Here is a 21,522-nt window from a genome sequence, read left to right on the forward strand (position 1 = left end):
GATAGCAATGACCAAGTACTGGTTGTGTCCAATATTTCTTAGCCCTGCTTATTTCTTCAAGCAGTTGCGTAGCAATGAAAAGTGTCAGAGATGTGTAACATTAGAAATCTCATTGGTGCGTCTTATCTGGCCTGCTGAGACATTACAAAGAATGTAAAAAGAAAAGAAAGATATAAATCAAATGGAAACGAGAGCGCCAAATCATTACTTAGGTGACGAAGGTAGCCCAATAATTTTAAACTTAATACGTGAATTCATATACATTGAAAATTATTGGTCTACCTTCGTCTTGCTTCTCGTTTCCATTTGATTTATATCATAAAGGTCCTGATTGAACTTTACTTATAAAAAAGATAAAGCAAGATAAAAAGATAATAAGACAAAGTAATGCCCACTGGGCATTAATGGGCATTGGTGTACACGATTTTGATCAGCGGTTTGCCCCTCGACTCTCTTTGGATCGTAAATTCTCGGAATAATCTCGAGGCGAGTCATGATTTCAAGATAATAAAGTAAACCGCAACAAAGGATTTTTTTTGCAAAAAATTTGTGAAAAAATGAAAAAAAAAGCTATATTATTCGTCGTTGCACACTCGAGCTCACTCGACTGATTCAAGTGCCCGTGGCGCTTCTGCGTAAGATTTTCTCCTCTCGACAGTAACTCGGCGGCGGGACGCGCCTCATCGATTGTAAAAGGCATCGCGCAAATTGAAAATTGTCCGATGGTGTATAATTACGACGGCCAATAATTATCGTGCTTGCACACGCATCAGCGGCCCCTGACCGCACCCCGCGGTTCGCGACGCCGGAGGATATAGCGGCTAATCGGCGACGGCGAGCTTCGTGACCGATACAGATGCAAGTTTAATGGACGGACAAGACACCGCCGCGTCCGGAACTGCACGCTCGCCGGGGGCATCGCCGCGGCGTAGGCGTAGGGGGCTTTATTCACGTCATTCACGGCTTAAGACATAGCCGGCGATGCTCGCAAAAACCGCCCGTTGCATCTCCCGATCGTTGATCTTTGCCCGCTCGAACGAGAACGGCTCTTGACTCTTTACGCTCTATCCGTGGCGCTCTATTATACAAATGTAACTACCAGCGTTGTCCAGGACTCGTGCATGCAGGACGATTGTTTCTTACGAAACTTTGGGGAGAGTTGGAAATAAAAGACGCGACAGAGAGTCGGCGATCTCTTCCGTTGATGCTTTCAATTTACGTTCGACGGGAATATAATAAATATATCGACACTTTTATTCTGAATAACGTTGAATTTCCTATGTAATCGTACTGAAGAGTTCACGGTGCTTTTAGCATAAATTGCAACTAAGACAAACGTTTTGTTTCAATAAATTTAGGACTGCGGCTGCAATTTGAAAGAAGCATTCAGTTCTTCGATAGATAAAGACGGCAATCGTGTTTTCAAGAGAGAAAATCGTTTCGACACTGTGTTAATGGTACGCGATTACGCATCTGTATCGCTTTTTACACATCACTTCCTCTGCTCGTGATAAAGACCACTAGCCAGAGAACATTATGTCGTCTTAAAGACATTTCAAATACGTCTTGAACAGCTTTAAGACGTCTTATAAAGTTGTCAAAAAGATGTCTTTTTGGCATCTTTAAGACGTCTTGAAGACAAATCTAAAAGACGTTCTCGTGACATGTATTTTAGGCATATCGACTGATCTCCTTCGCAAGGCCGTATCTCGATATTACGCAATTTCTGGTTTTCGTACTTAGGCTGCGGTCAAGCTGCTGCTGCAAACGCTTCGAAGCGTTTCTCTTCTCCTTACTGAAAGAAAATAGAAGAAGAATACTTCGCAACATTTGAAGCAGCAACTTGTCCGCAGCCATTCTGGTCCAGAAAGAGCGTTTAAGCACAAATACCCGAAATTGCGTAAAATTAAGATACGACTTTGCGAAAGAGATCAGTCGATATTTAAAATAGTTTTCTTTATTCGTTATAACCTCAGCTTTTTCCCTGTTTTCTCACGTCATTCAAGCTCGAAAACACGATCAGAAAATAGCAATGCAGTTTTTTCGCTAAACCGTGGAATTAAAGAAGGTCAGTCAATCTCGCCTGTCATCGTCGAGAAACTTATATGTATAATTTCGAATTATCCGTTATGGTTGCCCCCCCCCGAATGATATCGATATTAAGAAAAGCTGGATCCATATTCGGGCTTGGGGAAATTCGCGCGAGACGCTCTCTTTTCGTCGTGGCCGAGATATTGTGCGTGCATCGCGAGAAAGAAGAAAGGGTGTCAGTGGTCAGAACAGGTCGGCGGTGCGGAAGACGTCACGCATAGTCCGCCGGACCGGACTGGCGACCTTTTACTCCCATTTTGGTCACGAGACCCGTTGATCCAGAACTTGAGAAAGCTATAGAGATCGGTGGAAAGAAAAGGTACTGGGACGATGCTTGGCGTCGTATCTTGGGTGATCTTGTAGTCTAATTGTTCGTGACGCCTGGAAGAAGCTTGGTAACTTTCATCTTTGTCAAAAGTGGGGCTAACGTGGTCTTTTCCGCCTTTCCTTTACCGAGGTTCCGAGCGAATCGACGGCTGTACCCACTGTATGCGCACACCTGCGAGTTAATTCGAAAAAAAAACCCCGAAAAAAAAATCGGAGAGTAATTTCGTCGAGATTGGGCTTGGCTGCCGTGGGAATGCACTTGCACGTGATGATATGAATAGTTGTAGTTTGTAATGTAACAGGTTGATTGACCGTGACAGTGATCGACCATACAATTTCCTTAATCAACGATCCAGGAAATAAAGGAAAAAGAAAATACACATACGTGTATGATCAGTACTGATTACGATTATTTTCTTCACGTATTGTATCGTTGGTTATTTATGGCCAAATAATTTCAAGACGTCAATCTTCTCTTGAAAAATGTATCAAGACTAAATCTCGAGTTAATTTCAAATATTTTCTTACGATATAACTGATGGCACTAACAAGAAATGAATACGTAATAAGTTTAAACAAGCTACAGTTCATTGAAAGTGAATAAATATGTCAGTGAAAGTCAATTGTGCATTCTTAATATGTGTGAAATAAATGATGAAACTAACGCTAATGATACGCAGCTGTCGTCAATAGATAGTAGACGCCTCACGTCTACCTCAAGTCTGTTATGAATTTCACCTGGCAGCTCGAACAGTCAATAATCGCGAGAAATTGTTTGATTTTTGGATGCCATTCTGTAAAACCGCGAGGAAAGACGTTGCATATAGAGGAGTGTCTCACACGAGAAATTCGAAAGAGAGTCGTCTGACTACTTTCGCGAAGCGCGCGCTGCAAGAATGGGATATGTGGGTCGAGTTCGGGTCTCCAAAGTCAGTTTCGATCGAGATCTTTTCCGTGATTTTTATGTTTATGAGCAATGTATAATAAGAGAAATCCAATTCAAACAATAAAATTCGTAAATAAATTCTGAAAAAAAGTGTTACATGATTGGATTACATATTTCGATTACATGGTTTCCGTTTTCTTAATTGAGGATACAAGGCCAAATTAATGACACCATCTTATGTCTCCTCGAAACCAAACAACTTTTGTCTGAAACATTCTTGTCTTAAACTTATAGATTTTGAGACATTTCAGTGGATACATTAAAATGGCCTACCCTGTATTTATGCATGCTCATGCATGAAAACTTTTTACCGGGATTTGTTTAATTATGACTTATTTCCTTCTTCTTGAGTGTTGATTCTGAAACTTCACAATCATTTAAATTTACCAAGAAATCATCAGTCGAGGCACTACACGGAAAATTCCAAAAAAGGAAGGCGATAAATGAACTTCCTTTCTCGAGTATGACATGGAATTATTCTAGTCGCAGAAAATGTTTCTCGTTTCGAGAATGTCTACTAAGCACTGTGATCGTGACATACCGTCTGTGGTCGAAGAGAAGCGTTTATAAGATTCCGCGGTAATGGATCCAACCGTAAAAGGTACAAAGGGCTCGGCCTAAAGTCCTGGGAAAAACGACTCGCTGGCTACTTTTACGATGGCCGCGAAAAAGTATGAATTCTTCCAGTTTCGAAGAATTCGAGGGATTCGCACTCGCGAAGAGTTAGCGGTGAAAAAATGTTTAGTTCACATCGTCGATAGCTCGCAACAGTAGCCTTCATATTTGATCGACTGAAAAACGAAAAGTTATCATGTGTGTGTTTCCGTATCATATTAATTTTGTTGGACTTTAGTTAGATCGATTATGTCACAATTTGACAAGATTTATTATAGACAACTTAATTATTTATATTAATTACTGGTGCGCGCACACGCACATATACACATGAAAGTAACTAAATTGAATTCAACTATCGTATTTTCATTCAATTCAACGAATTTCACTTGTGCGTTGTGTTAGAATCAAGGTAGATTTAATATTTCAAATAAAATTCATAAGGTTCTGATGTGAAATAAATTAAAAATCATTTCATCATTTCGTATTTGTGATTTAATATTTTATTTGATATTGAAATTCAGTACTTATGTGCCTTCGAAGCGTAAAAGCATTTGTCGCAAAATAAGCTTCCTTTAGTAATCCCTGTTAGAGGTCTGTAGAAAGTTAAGTTTACTTATCGTTAGAAGCATATTGATAGTCGTTTGATAATCGAACGAAAGTCCTGTTATAAAAGTTGTCCGGTTCCGCAGAATACTGTCTCCACATTCGATCTAACGATAAATCACGCGGTTATGCCAGAGATTAATATTACTATGTTAGTAAAAGCATGCGACGCGCAATATGATTAACAATTCTATTAAGTGAAACTGAAATTGCTAACTGTATTTTAAATAGGACTTCCATACTGTTGGCTGAGCATATATGGGTACAATCGTTTGTTTGTACAATCACTCGTTTGTGGCATCTTTCCATGTGCTAATGATACAGTAAAATAGAAACGTCCGCTTTCTTTTCCTTTTATAGTCTTATTATCGTGCAACGCGATTAGGTGGAACTTACATACATACTGCGGTAGCCGCGTTAAGTTGCGAATAATCTGAAATATGTATTACGCACGTACAAGACGAGTTATTTAACTTAATTATCTAACATCCATGCAGTTATAATGTAATGAACGCAACGTATCTTTAAAAAACAGTTTACAGTTAAAATAGGAAATTACGACAATTCGTCAAATGTAAAAATTACGGCAAAAGGTAGATCGAGAAAAAAACTTATTTCAGAAAAACTTTCAGCGTTCTGAACACGGAGAACGGAGATAAACACTACGTTACAACATTTAATAAAAAAATATTAAATACACTTTACGATTACTTGGAGGCGTTTATGCCTACTTTACTTTCGTCGTTTTACATTTTCTTGCCTTATAATATTCTGATTGAACTACGGGGAAATTATAGTTCTTCAGCATGATCTTATGCGGAAGAGGCATGCGTCTATAAAATTTAGATGTATATAGCACATCTCGGCAAGTCTTGGTACATTATATACGTGCAAAATGATCCAACCCGTTGATGCGTTTCAAGAAGGAAATTGTTCAAAGTGGGTTAGACGGACACTGTTCGCATCACTTCCCTCGAATGGTGTTTAACCCATAATATATCGTTACTGGCCCGTATAAGAACGCTTGTACCGTTTATAAGATTATCTTCGACCGAAAACATCCATAAACAAGTGTTATACATCTGATATATTACTTTATGAAGATTAAAAACTGAAATTTATGTTTTGCCTAGTTGAAATTCAGGTACTGGGAAAAATCTTGGCTTTTTTATTGTAAAATTTCTATATGCGTATTTGATAATGCGATAAATGAAATATATAAATTTTGTTACTGTATATACATATATATACATATATATGCATTGTGTACGTATACACTGAGTCCATTATTTCTTATTACGTCCGATTCAATTACAAGATTTACCGTAATATTTATTGAACCTGCGTTTAAACCCGTTTCTATCTATAAAACTTATCTGACCTACAGAAGTTTCGCTATCTCTTTTAGTTATCACATATAACAGGTATTCAATTTAATTCACAGTAGCTAAGTATGTAGCAGCATAAACGTGTAAACGCTAACAACACGTTTAGACAAAAAGAAAAAAGACAATTATGTTACATAATATAATATAGAAATTAAAAACTACATAAATTCACATTTTAGATTACAATTGTTGGGCTACCAACATCTTGCTCGGACCTAAAGGCGCTCTCGCTTGTTTGATTTAAAAAAACTACATCTTAAAATGTCTTACGCTTGCAAACAAATATTATTATAGAGTAATCAGTACCATTCTCCTTCACTCAATCAGATACTTAACTTTAACTTCTCTTTTACTTTTACTAGAAGAGAGAAGAAAGAAGATATAATACTATATATTTATACGCCCATGAAAAATTTTTTATCGGGCGTACACAAAACATTTCTCAAAGCAAAATTAATCTCTGAATTGGTAAAAAATAATTTAGTTGATTTTTACAAAAACAATGTTTGCCATTTTGGCTTAATTCTGCACGTGCTTCAGTGATATTTCGTTATTATCATTTTCACTGTAATGTATTCATCTGAAGAAATAAAGGTATCATTGTCTCATATTCTTACTTGAATGATCGTGGGCATGATTGATTTCAGTGATATACGCTGAACTAATAGTACCCTTTAGGCGGACAACTTGACGTATTGTATATTGTAAACGCAACAATAAGGATCACTTCCTATTCTATTTTAAACCGGCCGATTGTGGTCGGAACAATAGCATTGCATGACAGCAGTTAGAAAGAAAGTACGTGACGAACAAAGCGTCGTTCTTGAATTTGCGTTTAATTTTCTGTAACTTTACATGGCACTTCCTTTTGTAGATCTCGTCATTTTTTAAATCAAAACCGTTGCATCGTAAAGCGAGAGATGTGCTTTTATATCATTATTTTTCCTCTTCGCAGAAAATTATTAAATCTTAAGAGAACTTTTGCCGAGACTTCTGGCTTTTGCCCGTTCTCCCAACTTACTAGAATAAAATAAAAAAATGCAATAAGAAGATATTTCTTTATCGGAGCTACTTACATGTATGTATACGAGGGATCGTGTTAAAGCGATTTATGTTGATTACTGACAATTAATACTTGATTGATTATTTGAGCAGTTGACAGATACACAAGAGAATGACATACTTCTCGAACGAATTACTTTATTGTCAGCTGGACATCCGATTAATTGATTCTGACATGCCACTTTTGCTTATCAATAAAGTGTTACTTTCACTATAACAACAGTCTCTGAAGAAGCCGCGAGCTACTTTACTTTCAGTACACGTACTTTACATCGTGTACGTACAAAAAGTACTTCACTTTCACCCACGCGCATTGTCATTTCATGTCTGGCTGGTTGCTACTAGTTGGAGTAAACATCACAAACGAGGTCGCATATATTATAAATCGCATTAATATTGTTTACGCGTATGCCCAATGCGAGCTCCTCTTGTATAAGTTTATTCCGCGCTGAATCGTCGGAGTATTAAGTTAAGTGTGAACACGAACAGGAAGTAGGCTACGAGACCTGTTCGCGAAATCCTGTTTCGGAATAGCGCTAAGAGCGGAGGGAATAACGCATGGCGATTACTTCAGCAGTTGAAGAAGCATTGCGATTATGTGTAAATATTGATTTCATTAAAATTAGTAATTTGCTAGACAGGACGAATTATGTTTACAATTAAAAACTGATACATCAATCAGGATATTGAAGAAATGTTTAATAATGGTTTAATAATGTACAAAATTGCATATTTTTTGACATATTTCAAAGTTTGTTTTAAAGAAAAAATTAATTTGCTTGACATTTAAAAGTTTTTATTAAACAATATATATTTTTGTATTAAAAAACTCAAGCTTATAGAAAAGCATGTAAGAAAAGAAACAAGCCATAAGTATATGTACGTATTAAAGATTATTCATGGTCGTAGTTTTGAATTTTTACTGAATCACGCGATCATTTCCGCGAATGACGGCACTTCATAGATCATCCTCGATCTCGATCTCGCGCGCGAAGGGGCCGGACATTGCACATTCCTCGTGGACGTATTACGAGCTGTTGCGAGCCGCGATAACATCGAGCCGGGGTGCACCACGAAGGTGCGAACGCATCCTCGCGAAGAAGTGGAAGGCATCTCGTTAATCCATTTCATTCTCGCGAGGTAACGAATCTCTGTCTCTTCTTTTTATCGTATCAGGATGGTACCGGCCTACGAGGCTTGTCAAGCCTCGGGATTCTATAATCTAATGTTCTTTTGTTCAATCACGTAATGTTTTTATTGGCCGGAATAAGAAAATTTTCTACGATAGTTGTGTCGCTATTAGCAAAAAGCAACATTTCTCACGGCTGAAGCACATTTTGCTCAAGAAACTTTTTACGAAACGTAGGTAACTGCTTTTCGTGCACGAGTGATCACCTTTTTACCGTATCATCGTCTTTTCACCCTTTCCATCTTCATTGAGAGTCGAGCGTATCTCGCCCGATAGAAGCTTCTCGCGATCTAGTATATATGTATGTATATATAATATATACGTATATCTATCTCTTTATCTATATATATACGTATTGTATATAAGTGATTGAACTTTCATTTCCATTCACATTGCCATTTATATCGCCGTGAGCGATTAATCCATTTCTCCTTTTAATGTGCGAGCGTTACTACGCGTTTGATTTATTTTCGCTCACGTTCGCCGGCGTTTTTCCTTTCACCTCCCTTTGACGTGGCCACTCTCGACTGCTCGGTCAATTCCGCCTCCGGGGAGCATCCTTTATCCTCCACGTATACCCGGTTGCCTCTTCCTCTCTACTGGTGAACGGCTTTTAAGAGTATCGCACGGATTTCACGCGCTTCGTGCCGCTCGGCGATCAGTGCCGACTTACGATCATCGTAATTGACTTGATAGTTTTTGAGGGCAAAATCATTTCGATATGCTTTCCGTACGTTCGTTTAAACACTGTTTGAGATCTTGTTTGTTAAATACTTTATTGCAGATCGTACATGTAAATTTATATATAGCCATTTATGACAATTTTAGGCAAAGATCACAAAAAAACACACACAAAAATAGGTTTAATATACGAATATATACGAAAATATTTTTCATGTCCTTGTGATCTTTGTTAAAGAATTTGCCCACAATTTATACTGTGCATATTCGCTGATATTTGGCCATTTATTTCGCGAAAATTTAATAATTACGGATATGGTTCTGGAATATGATTATTATGTTATATTTTCCATCGCTTTTGTTTACTATGGTCTTTTTATCAAAGTCTCGTTGTCGCGGGAATAAAATATTTCTCCTTCCGATCGCATAACACACAAATGCGCGTGGTTCGTTCGAACACACGACTTTCGCTTAACAAAAACGAAAGACTGTTTACTCTTTCAGTTGTGAAATTTCTAGTAGAAAGTAATGCGACTAGTTATTATAATAATTGTGAGCCGCGTTCATAATAATACAATGTTAATCATTGTGTTCTGAGGAGATATAAGCTTCTGTGAAGATTGCCATGTAGGCCATGAATAATATTTTTAACTCACATGCAGGGGCGTCGTTGAAAGTGAAGGCCTTTTCGCACGATTTTGCAAGAGTATTCACGAGCATTCCGTTGGTAATTGTATGCGATACCAAAACTGATCTTTTATATGCGTAAAATTTATGTTGGTAAAATTGAAACGTTTTCTCCCCAAAGAGAATGCTCTTAGATTTCGGGAAATAAAAAACGAATTTGTTTAAATCAGTTGAATGTTAAACAAAATGTAAATAAAAAGTCACCGTTGGTTACACGTTCGACAAATGTCTGCGACGAAGGTAAGGAAGTAATCGCGCAACTCCATTTGTATAATGATACACTGACGCACAGTAATCGTACTCGTATCATATAAGTAATCGTTGAATTTGCAAGAAGCCAAATACCGGGAATAATCCGCGGGTGTTTTGCACCCTTGATCTGGTGAACGTGCACGATCCACGTTCGCTTTGAGACAGCGTGCCTGCACCGCTTTAAATAATAAAGCGGCGCCGGACCTAATTGCAAGCCGTAACGTAATAAATAATACGGTGCGGCAAAGACGCGGATTACCGCGTGTAAAGCGACCGATAGAAGGTACACGAATAATTAGTCTACGATTGCCGAGCGAATGAAGTTCCTTGCTACCGTTACGAATCCCGTGAAATGGGTGTAGTATGGTATTGAAGCGATAGAGATCTCGCTTCTCTTAATGTCCGTGCACACATACGCATTTGGGAGGAACTGAAGACGAAACAGTTCCTTTGACGTTAACTTTTTTAAAACTATTTTTCTATCGTAGTTTAAACACAGGCAGGACATGAAACTTAAAATGACATTATTTATAAGTAATAAATAAATAACAAGTAAGATGTTACTGTGAGTTTCATGTTCTGTTCGGGTTAAATTTGCTTGTCGAAATGTTAACGGAAGAGCTCGAGTGTTCTTATAGTCACCAGTAGTAAAGCTAAATAAAAAATGCAGACCTATTGGTTATTTGTAAGATAAACTATTGAAATCTTGCCAGTCTGCTCGACTATAAGCTCTGCATTTTTAGTTAACGGAAGAAATGTTTTGTTTCGAAAAATATAACATATGAATGCGCTTGGTGAAATAAGATGAAAGTTGAAAAAAATTTGAGCGAAAAAATCACACTTTTTCATTGGGCTCGTACACTGTTCCAAAATTGGAATTAAACAATGTAAAGCTATGAGAAATGTCCAGGTACTAACGATGAGCCGATGTACGTGCGTTCTGCGAGCGAGATGCACGAACATCTTTAACTCTCCTTGAATCCTATGCGCGTTCACTCTCTCACACCTTGACCTTCCTCAACCGGGAAGTCAACAGCACCCTCGGGGAGTATGTACGAGCACGTAAAAGCGCATGTATAAACGTGTCTATTATGCCGCGCCGGCCGACACGAGTGTAATTTCAATGTAGTCCATTTTCAGGCGACGAGAAACTAGCCCATTATCGCACGTTTGTGTAATTAAACAGATAATTAGTTCCTTCCAATTAACATTTCTAACGGTCTCCAATCTTGTCATCGCATTAAAAAAGGGCAAAATAAATTTCTCGCGATGTCACTTTTTACGATTATTTATTTACGGGCAATTTGATTTATTATTTATCATTTCAACGGGATAATTACAGTATTTCTTGAAACGTTTACACGCATGCTCGGCAGAATTCAGCTTTTATCTTTTTATCCATTTTGTGTTTACTTAATCTTTAGTTTTCGCAGGCATGTCGTTCTATTTCTTACTTCTGTGTACAGAGAGTTATCGCGTACTTGTTTCAATTTTATTAGACATTACAACAGTTGTTACCTGATGAGAGCTGATTTGCCGAGAGCACGTCATCTTCCCCCGGTTGAAGACGTACTTCCATTTTTTTCAGACGCGAATGCAGATCTCTCGTGTGAAGAAAGAGAAAAAGTGTACTGGATATCGCTATTAAAGCGATCAGCTCGATCGTCCTGTAAGCAAAAAATTAGTGGATTAATTCACGGCGTTGAATTCTAATTATTCGAATACATTATATTAATTTAGTTAGTAGTGCTCGTTCGTTCAGCATTAGTCTAATAATTTTTCTCAGCTTGCCGGGTGCTGTTCCTATTATTTATGCGACAAGTATCTACTCGATTCGTAAACAAAGAATTTAATTTGCAGTGGCTGCGGCGGAGCGAAATTGCGACGCCGAGAAGCCCTTTCGCAAGTTAAACATTACTAGCTGATCGTCATCTAGGTTGGCAGTGAGGGAATCAGGGCACGGCGAAGCCATCCATCTCGTAATTGGTCGTCCCGTCTGGGAGATGATGTTTCTCCGTATGACCTGGTTCTCGGCGAATATTCATCGACCGTGAAGCTTGACGGTCGCTTCAATTTCGCGGGGGTCGACGCAACAGGTGCAAACCCGTGCATACGTTCGCGCATACCTCGCACATTCGCACATATGCGATAAATTGAAGAGATCAAAACGATGATATGCTAAATTGCGTGAGGAAAAGTCATGGAGAATTCTTACTTTTCGCAGACCCGACGATTATCCCGTTCAGGGGAAAAGCGCGTATCTTCAAGAATCTTAATCTCGGAGAAATGTGAGATCTCCCGCGAGATCTTTCGAATCTTGTCTTTTAAAAATATTGCCAATTAATCGCAAAACGTAAAAAGGCTTTGAAGGAAAGTACCGCAACACGGTTATTAGCTTACGGCTTTTCTTAGCGCGTTATTGCCCTCGAGCCCTTCCATTTAACGAGCTGTGTAATACACGCGGGCAATAGCAACGGCATCGCGAATCGCCCCGTGATAGCAGTAGTTATTCGTACGGTATATCATAAATAATGCAATAAACGTTGCATTAACGCGATACAGGCGGCGCACGCGAGACTATTGTAATCGATTCCTTCCACGATTACGAGTCCCAAGATTGCGCGATGCAATGCATAGTAAATCGCGAGGCGCCTTTATTATCGGTAATCCTCGACCCGGCAAAGGAGGCACGGGCGGCAAGAAATAATTGATTTTCCTCGCGTCGTTCATTAGCGATTAACCTCGTACCAGGAGCCGCGATTAAACAAGAATCAAATCCGTGCTAATTGTCTCGACGTTTCGTCCCATTATAATCCGTGAACGTGTCGCTATGTAATCTCCGATTCGAGTGTGGTACTTCGCCCGATCTCACGCGACCGCATTAAGAGCTCTATGCAATTGTCCCACATACAACTTTAGCTTCGAGCGCACGTTGCAAATTCTGCAATTTGATACAGATGTGCTGCAACTATCTACATAACAGCTGTAGCTGCGTGTACCATTTAATTCTCATTTCGAATAGGTACATTTTACAATCGTCGCCTGGGAAACAACTGAATGTTGCGACACTTTTCCTTTTTAACGAGTTTAGGAATGTGCGAGTTTAGAGATTCAGAGTTACGTTCTGAAATCTTCTCCGAGGAATACTTTACTCGATTGCGAAACCATTCTGAGCGTTTTCGATCTATTTCTCGAGTAAAATTTTCCTCGGAGAAAATGTTTCGGTACGTAAATCTGAATCCAAACGCGCGTTCTTAAACTCATTAAAAAACAAAGTATCGCAACTGTCCGCCACTGTGCACATAAGATATTGTCAATCTTTTATCATTTACGAGTAAATTATTAAAATTAGTTATGAACATAAAATGGTTAACTAATAAGAATATTCTTCAAGTCGCCGGCAGTAATTAACTACTTCAGCGTTTTCTTGACCATGTCTGGCATTTTTAATAATACAGAAAATTTATTGTGAAAAATATTATCCTCGGTCAGAATTTGAACTTGGACTTCCCTACACTCTAGGCGGGCGTCTCAACAATCTGACGTTACATGCCTCAGTTGTCCCTGGCTGAGGTAATATTTTTCGCAATAAATTTTCTGTATTATTAAAAATGCTAGACATGGTCAAGAAAACACTGAAGTTATAAAATGGTTAAGGTTACAACTAAAAGAGAGAGAAAAAATTAATTTTCCTTATTATTATATACACTTTGCATACTTTATGTGAAATAATTAAGCAGAGTGTATTGTACGTTCTCGCATTTGAGATTGCACTTTTAGTGTCGATGTCCTATTCTTATATTTCGCATTGTGATTCAATTCCGCGAATAATTACAGTTTGAAAGATGATTACACTGTCATTGAACGGCCGTTTAGTTCTGTTGTTAGCTCGTAGAAATCGAATTCTCTAGGGAAAAAAAACAAATATTTGTAATTTCGAGAAACAGTTAAAACACCAGAACGACAAAATTCTAGAGTTTCTAGAGGAAAGATTATAATCTTGTATAAAAACCTTGTCGGAGACAAGAAAGAAATTTCGTAATTTATATTTAATGATATAATTATGCATCCTGACAATTTCGTGTTGTTCACGCTGCATTCGTCAACGTCTTCTTCAGCTTCTTAGAGATTTTACGCGTGACTTAACCACGCTATCATTATGCCTACTTTGCTTCTGTCCTTGCACGATCCTTTCATATCCTGCAAGCACTCTATTGAAACTTAAAGTCAAATACAATTCGCAAATGTTAAAGAAGGTTGTCGACCTCTTGTTTAAATGCTCAATGGAAATCTAATACCCTTTGAATAATAGATGTGCGGTTTCCTTCGAATGATATATGCACAATATATGCCAGCCGTATACTTGCGGTTAAGGTATGTTTATAAATCTGCAAAATTGATTTGGTTCCTTTGTGCTAATATTTTATATATAAACACGCGATATTGGAATATCAAGGTTTCGAGTTTTAAACGACATTGTAATTAAGCACAAAAAGAATTAATGGCTTTACGGTCTACTAACGCCTCGTTAAGCAATGCTAGACGTTAACCGTGCGGGAAGTCGAATACATCGTGGGAAAAGCCCCGAAATTTTTCCGAAACAAATGCGACGCGCCGATCTTTATCGGCTGCATTAAAATACAATGGTGATCAGAGTTCTCGGCGGTCTGATAGGATCGGATTGTAACTTGAAAAATGAGATACGGAAGGAAGACATAAAGAAATTAAAATATAGACTTTTATCGCTCTTATAAAACATTGTATACTTGTAGATTCATTTTGATCTCTTTTTAACTGGACTTACGCGATATGCTAGTGTCGTAAAATTAAATAAGAACCAAGTGATATTGTACATACACATTATTCGTATCTATTTTTAGGTATCGTGCACATAAAATTCTAAATTAAGACACTCCGAGATTCCAATATTAATGTTCCGTAGCGTCTTGTAGAGTCCCCCCAGTGCTTCTCTTAAGAAACGAAATGGGAGATTATTCATATACGAGTATAAAATTTTTTCACGTGTGAGTTACGCGAATGTCTATAATTTGAGAAATTATCTATAATTTGATTGCGGCCGTTCGTATGTACGCGCAAATCACTATCCTTCACCGTAATTCGTCGCGCCGATGCCGCTAGTTTCCTCGAGGATATGCAAGGACGTTCCATCGCGGCTCTTCCGGGCTTATCGGCGAAACGTAAGCAGATCTACTCGGGGGAAAAGCGAGAAACGAACGGTATCGTTCTGGCGGACGGCAGTGTCAACGACACACGGAGAGAAGGGAACCGTAAGCTCTTAGGAACGCGTTTTATATATACCGTAACGGGGTACATACAGGGGCACAGCGTGTACATACGCCATCGTGTACATAATGGCGAACGCGTATCTGGAAATCCGATTGTCCCGCGCGGTGAGAACGTCGCGTGCAGGTATTCGATTCGCGAAATAGTGCCATCGAGAACCGATGGCAAGAATGTTGCCGGCGTCAGCAATTTCTATTCCAATGCGCGAGTATGTGTCGTTGGTTAAAGAGGTCTGCGGGTCAGATCGTCTCCGATACTATTGTGGCCCAATTCATAAAATCCCAGATCGTAAGCGAGCTGATAAACAAGTGATAAACTGCCGCGATATTCTTCTAATTATCTCAAGGAAATGTGCTTCGTTAAAGAAAAAGGAAGAAGACAATTTCTTTTTCTTAAATACACTGCTTCCATCGGCATTTTGTTATCTGTATATACCGTGTATCGCATTGCGTTAGATTTCAAGTATAATTGCGGGAAACAATTATTACTTTTTAAGATCATCATTCTAGCGTCCATGAGAAACGCCAAGGAGGAAATAAAAGGCGCTCGAGGCGCTCGGCGCGCTCAGACGTGTGCAAATTTCTGTCGATTGTACTGTTAATTTCATTAAATTTCTCAAATACGCGCTTTTCTCAGGCCTGATCTTACATTCCGATACGTCGTAGAAAATGTTTACGATTATGGGAGAGGGATGATCCTGCGTTTTGTTTTAATCTTTCGTAATGGATCGTGGTAACATTGGCAGACGCAACAAAGCCGCGAGGCAGCGCGGAGATTCGTGCTGAAATTGCAATGCAACTTTTGATCGCGGTCGATGCACCGCCGACAATGCTGCTCGTTGCAATACAACGACCACAATTGACTTTAACGAGCGCGCGTATATGATAAATTATTGCGGCCGCTACGGCCGAAGCCGTATTCCAATAAAGCCCCGCGAAATGTACTCGTGTACTCGGTAAGTTCTCGGGACGTTTATTCAATCTGTATCAGATTATTTTATACATTTGCAACAACTTTGTTGTTAATTCCTCCATTTCTTTTTCCTCGCCGTTACCGCGCTTAATGACGTAGAAACAGTTAAACATCCACGCGGAGCGAACGTTGTTCCATTTATGTCTGAGTTTTCAATTAAATTTTTAATTTACGTCGCGCGCGGTATCTCAATCCAGTTGGACGAGTTCTCCGCTGCTTTTGTTGGTAAATACGCGCCGGATGTCTCGATCAGCTATGATATCTTTCAAACGCAGATTCTCCTCTCCGGTGCGCTGAAAAACGCATCTGCACATACAGTCCGAGTTAACAGGCAAGAAATTATACGCGCACGCACGTCCGACCCATGTTAATTCGCGACTTTTTACACACTTAAGCAGACATGCCCTCTGACATTATGCATACTTTATTAAATCAGATTTTACGCTTGACATACAGCTGGCTATCTATCTGCTGATACCGAGGGGGGGGGAAGTTGTTTCTCCATAATGGAAATACCCTCGAATGGTGGGCAATTTTCCATACGGCCACTTAATGCGCATTATCGCAGTCACTCTTAATTGCGTTGTACCCGCAGAAGTGCGTTCGCGGCCTGAACGCCTGATATCGTCGCGAACAAGTCGGAAGTGCGTATAGCGGACGGGATTCCGCGCGGCGAGAGAAGTGGCCGATAATGATGGTTCTGATACCAACCGGGAGCCCCCGCTCCGTTTTACGGCAATGACACCTCCCCGCGATCTCGCCCTTCGATACTTGTTGCTCGCCTCATTTACGCAACGGGCCTCATCACTTTTATTTATTGACGGCGAAGATTCATTATCGCGAGTGCGCGCGGTTTTCTCGCTCGGGCAGCAAAATTCATCACGCGGGACGAGCCGCAGAAACGAGACAAATGGACCTGCATTCTTGCAAACGTCACGACGGTTCATCACTCACGTAGCAGAATTCGTAATTATCAACTGTATTAACGTGAGATAGATGGGGGATGTGAAACGACGGTGTTTATCGCGCGGTGCATGATAATTCCTAGTGTAGATCGCAAAATGTACACTTTAGGACCCAACTTTTTTAATTATCTTAACAAATCTCGTCGATCGCTTTGAATAAACATTTACAGAAAATTGGAAGAACTTTAACGTCTATCAGGTAATCGGATGTATTTCTTTTTCGATGAATTTTGGTGAAAATTAGTAAAGGATTCTTTAATCAAAGATTTACAGCGCATTCGGTCTGAGTGCACACTAGGGCTTGTTTACAGTCACTTCATATATTTAAGGATCGTCTTAAATATCTCTTGAAATATTTCTCGCCCAGTAAAATGATCTGTACAGCATCTATACGGATCATTTTTTGGCTAAATATTCTTTGAACGTGTACTTAAGACAAAGTTAAACATAAAAGTTGACTATAAACAGACCTTAGTGTGCACTCAGTGCGCACTAGTGCAAGCAATTAGATTCGCTATTAGTCATATGACCCAAAATAATACCAAAGTAAGGACTTTGTAATTAATCTCACTGCTCCATTTGCAACTTCAAATCTATTTATCTAATTCCAAGTCCAAGCGTTTGCAAAATTTAGCAAGGCATACCCTCAGAAAGGATTTCTGTTACTGAGATAAACAATTCTTGACGCATTTATATTTTTCACAACCTCATTTAGTATAAAAAAAAGACAATATCAAAATAAAATCAATAATTCTTATTCTCCTCTATCGAATTAAAATAGATTGGCTGACTTACTATTGAGACAAGAGTTGAAACAAGTAACTTATGTAAATGTAAGTTTATCTATTCTTGGAATAATTTGGAATAAATTTTCCCTCCTTCTTACAACGCACGAAATTCGACAAAGGACGATACGTACTATCATTTTATTCTAGATTTTAGAATTTTTCATTGAAGATTAAAATACTCCTTTCTCTATAATAAATATGATTGGCGCTATATCGATCCTATTTTATGATACATCGAAGTGTAATAGCATTGGATCCGGAAATTTTTTTCTGTGGACTGCGCTTACGAGCACAGACTTTGATCTAAACCTTAGGATTAGATTTATTAAATGCAATGTTTGGTCGGTGTGGACATATCGCAGGATCCTAAAAATATCGTGGACAGCGAAAATGACTAACACAGAGGTTCTAAGGAGAGCAGGGAGAGACCGCGAACTGTTGAGGACGATGAAGAGAAGGAAGACTGCGTATCTGGGGCACATCATGCGTGACGCAAAGTATCAACTTTTGCAGTTGATTAACGAAGGCAAAATAGAGGGCAAGAGATGTCATGGCTGCGCAGCATCAAACACTGGTCTGGAATTAGGAGTGTGGGAGATTTAATGCACACAACGAGGAATAAACGAGAAATGGAAAATGTGGTCGCAAATCTCCATTAATGGTCCGCGCACCGGAAGAAGAAGACTCACAAGTCCTCGCGGCCGTTTAATTAAGTTCTTAATCGCGGAGTCATTTGATGCAAAGTTGAAACGCGGTGAGCGCCAAGTGTCACTTCTAGGCCCACCGGAGCTGCGGAGGAGTCCTATTTACCGCATTCTACAACGTGCACAATGTGGACCACCAACTTCGTTTGTGTGACTTATGGCTTTACGCGCGCTCGAGGGGGTCAATCGCGGGAAGAAATCGCAGGCCGACAAACCGCGCATTTGCATGGGACATGGAGCACCCGGGAATCGACCACTCACGATTCTCCCGCGCGGTTCGCATTATTCTGCCATGATGAATCGATTTGTCACATGCCTAGCTCATCGCGAGAGTCACCCTGGTCACGAGACCTTTAACTTGTTACCTCGACCCTGATCCCGGCGACGTGGCGTCTGAACGCGATGTTCGGCGCTATTCCCTTTGCGCCGTTAACTTTATATCTATGCGAGGGAAGTAATGACATATTCATGAGGCGAAACGGGAAACTTTACGTAAAATCACTTGCGCCGTGACCGTCCATCGCGTCGCCAATTCGCACACGACTGATAAAAGAACATCCGAGCGCTGGAATTAAGTATTTCTCTCGCTGTCGCCAACTTTCTCGCATTTTTTATAACATGCAGCGTGAGGTATCTAGGATAGTCCGTTATTGGCGAGTATACGGCCGGAAAGTTATCGACATTTTTTCCCCGATCCGGGATCAATTCTTTTTCTAAAAATATTTCTTGCTGTACTTCTAAGAGAAACGCAAATGAAGTTATTTTATACTAGTTTCATGTTTGAAGAGAATGTCTGCAAATTTATGTCTCATATAATGTTTAAAAAGAATAGCATTAAGTAAAAGTTTATGCTAAAATTAGATTACGACAGTAAAATGCTCTGCATTGCGCTACGTGCATCATGGCCAGCGTATGTAAATTAGGTGAATGAATAATGATAATGGTGTAATTGTATTCCATATTATAATACATAGAGGAGAAGGAATGTGAAATATTCGTTACGAATGCGATTCGTAAAAATAGCCATTTGCTTTCTACAGCGATAAAGTTTATTATGCTTATAACTGAATTTTATATGCATTCAGAGATACGTGCATAAATTATACGATCGTCGCATATGTGGAATTGTGTCTCTTGAAAGAAATCAAAATCACACAATTTGCCACCTGAAATTTATGTCCCATTTTATATTCCGACTTTCTTTTCCATTTTATTCGTTAACGGTGTCCCATCTTTCGAGATAAAAATGAACGATTTAAGAGATAGTGCCGGCAAATTCATAAATCAAACCGAAAAGCAGACTATTTCTTGTTAAAGAAGCTTGTGTTTTTCTTACACGGAGAGAATTTTCTTCGAAAATTTACCCTGGAAAAAAAAGTCTTATAAAAATATTGGAAACGCCATGTTGCCCCCACGTTTATATGATTTGCAGGATAAATTTTAAGAGAAAGTTCTCTCTGCGTAACGAATTGGAAAACAGACAGGTAATATCTTGTCCATTTTGAATATTTTTACATGGCCCAATGCAATGTTGAAAATCGCGTCTCACGAAAAGAAGGACAAAGTCATGGTAACAGCCTGATCCGGCGAGAAGGTGGATGATCGTTGGCCAAGATTGAGTCACCAGCGTGCTTAACGGTTAAATACCTCGGCTCGTTATAGAGGAAATACACCGGCGAGATACGGTATCCCTTCGTGCACTCTCATGCTCTACGCGCAGATAAATATTGATGACATCGTAGAAGATGTTAATCGCACGCGCGTAATTAGGCGCCTTTAACGCCGCGGTTAATCGCGTCCCGAGATAGCCTCCTTACCTCTTGGGAACGGGCACTCTCCTCTGCCGCCACATGTTCTCCTTCGGCATCCTGCCGCGCCTTTCGAAATCTGGCCTCTTCCACGGGAAGACGTCCCTCTCGGAGGGCAATCGGACTCGATATCCCACGAGATCGCGGTGGTCACGTGCGATCCATTGGAGGACGATCTGCCGTCGCCGGGCACTCGTGTCTTCCGGCCGATGCTGCCGAGCTACGACAACGCTCACTCATAAAGTCCATTCACTTAACCACTGCTGAATGACGACGACGACGACGATCGACAAAAAGATCTATCGATCGAACGTTAACGTTCGCCGACAGCTGTAAACGTAGACCGTTGGATTCCCACAAGCGAGCGATTTTCCCGTCGATCAACACCCGCTACCAGGTCAACATCCTCGATCGGCTCGCCGATCGGTCTTCCTCAGCGAGCGCGCGCGCCGCCGGAGCAGCTTTGCGACATCGTGGCCGATGCAATCTCGTTGGAATCGACGGCGGCGCCGGGTCGGAAGTTCGTACGGGTTCCGGGTGTCGAAACGCGCGCGCGGCCACAGTCACCGCGGATCTTTTCAGTCATCGGTCTTCCGGCAAACGTGCGGCCGCGCTCGCGGGAGTTACGCGGTGGAGAACAGAGAGGCGCATCCGCTCGCTTCTGCACCGACCTGTCCGCTGGTCGACACGCGACTGCCGCTTTTCTTGGCCGATTCGGTGCCTCGGTACCGCGTGGACGGGAAACACGAAGACGACACGCGATACGCTCTATTCCGCGTCCGCGCTCCGTTACTCGGTGGCACGTAATGCCGCGATTCTACTCCACATTCGCCGTGCTATCCCACCGGGCCCCCGCTGTTCCGGGGCCGCTTCCACTACGCTTCCACTCGGCTGCACGGTGAAGGGAAGAGACGTTCGTTTTCGGGAGTAAATTAAGGTGACCGGGCTGATGCGTGCTGGTGCCCTCTTTTCGACACAAGTGTGCGTAATGTTGCACCAAACGCTCGCATTCTATATGCGTATGTAAATATCTTCGGATTCGCGCAAGAGACTGCATAAGGCATGACCAAGATAGGTTTAAATAGCCAGCTTTAAATTTTAAATTCACATTCAGTTGTCCTCGGGACAAATAAAGCC

At 40.3% G+C, this 21,522-nt stretch overlaps 1 protein-coding gene across 1 annotated transcript in view; it reads right to left on the minus strand.

The window, feature by feature from the left end:
• Positions 1-21,101, minus strand: part of LOC105563557 (heparan sulfate 2-O-sulfotransferase pipe) — a 30,964-nt gene extending 9,863 nt beyond the window's left edge. Inside the window, exons 1-2 of the mRNA XM_012015226.1 lie at positions 20,395-21,101; positions 11,363-11,511 (exon numbers count right to left, since the gene is read on the minus strand). Of these exons, the coding sequence (XP_011870616.1) occupies positions 11,363-11,511; positions 20,395-20,444 (199 nt within the window). The 5' untranslated portion in view covers positions 20,445-21,101. The remainder of the gene's footprint in view (positions 1-11,362; positions 11,512-20,394) is intronic.
• Between the last annotated feature and the right edge of the window lie 421 nt (positions 21,102-21,522).

This window comes from Vollenhovia emeryi, unplaced genomic scaffold, assembly GCF_000949405.1.
Source record: "Vollenhovia emeryi isolate VEMERY1.0 unplaced genomic scaffold, V.emery_V1.0 DF939174.1, whole genome shotgun sequence".
Lineage (NCBI taxonomy): Eukaryota > Metazoa > Arthropoda > Insecta > Hymenoptera > Formicidae > Vollenhovia > Vollenhovia emeryi.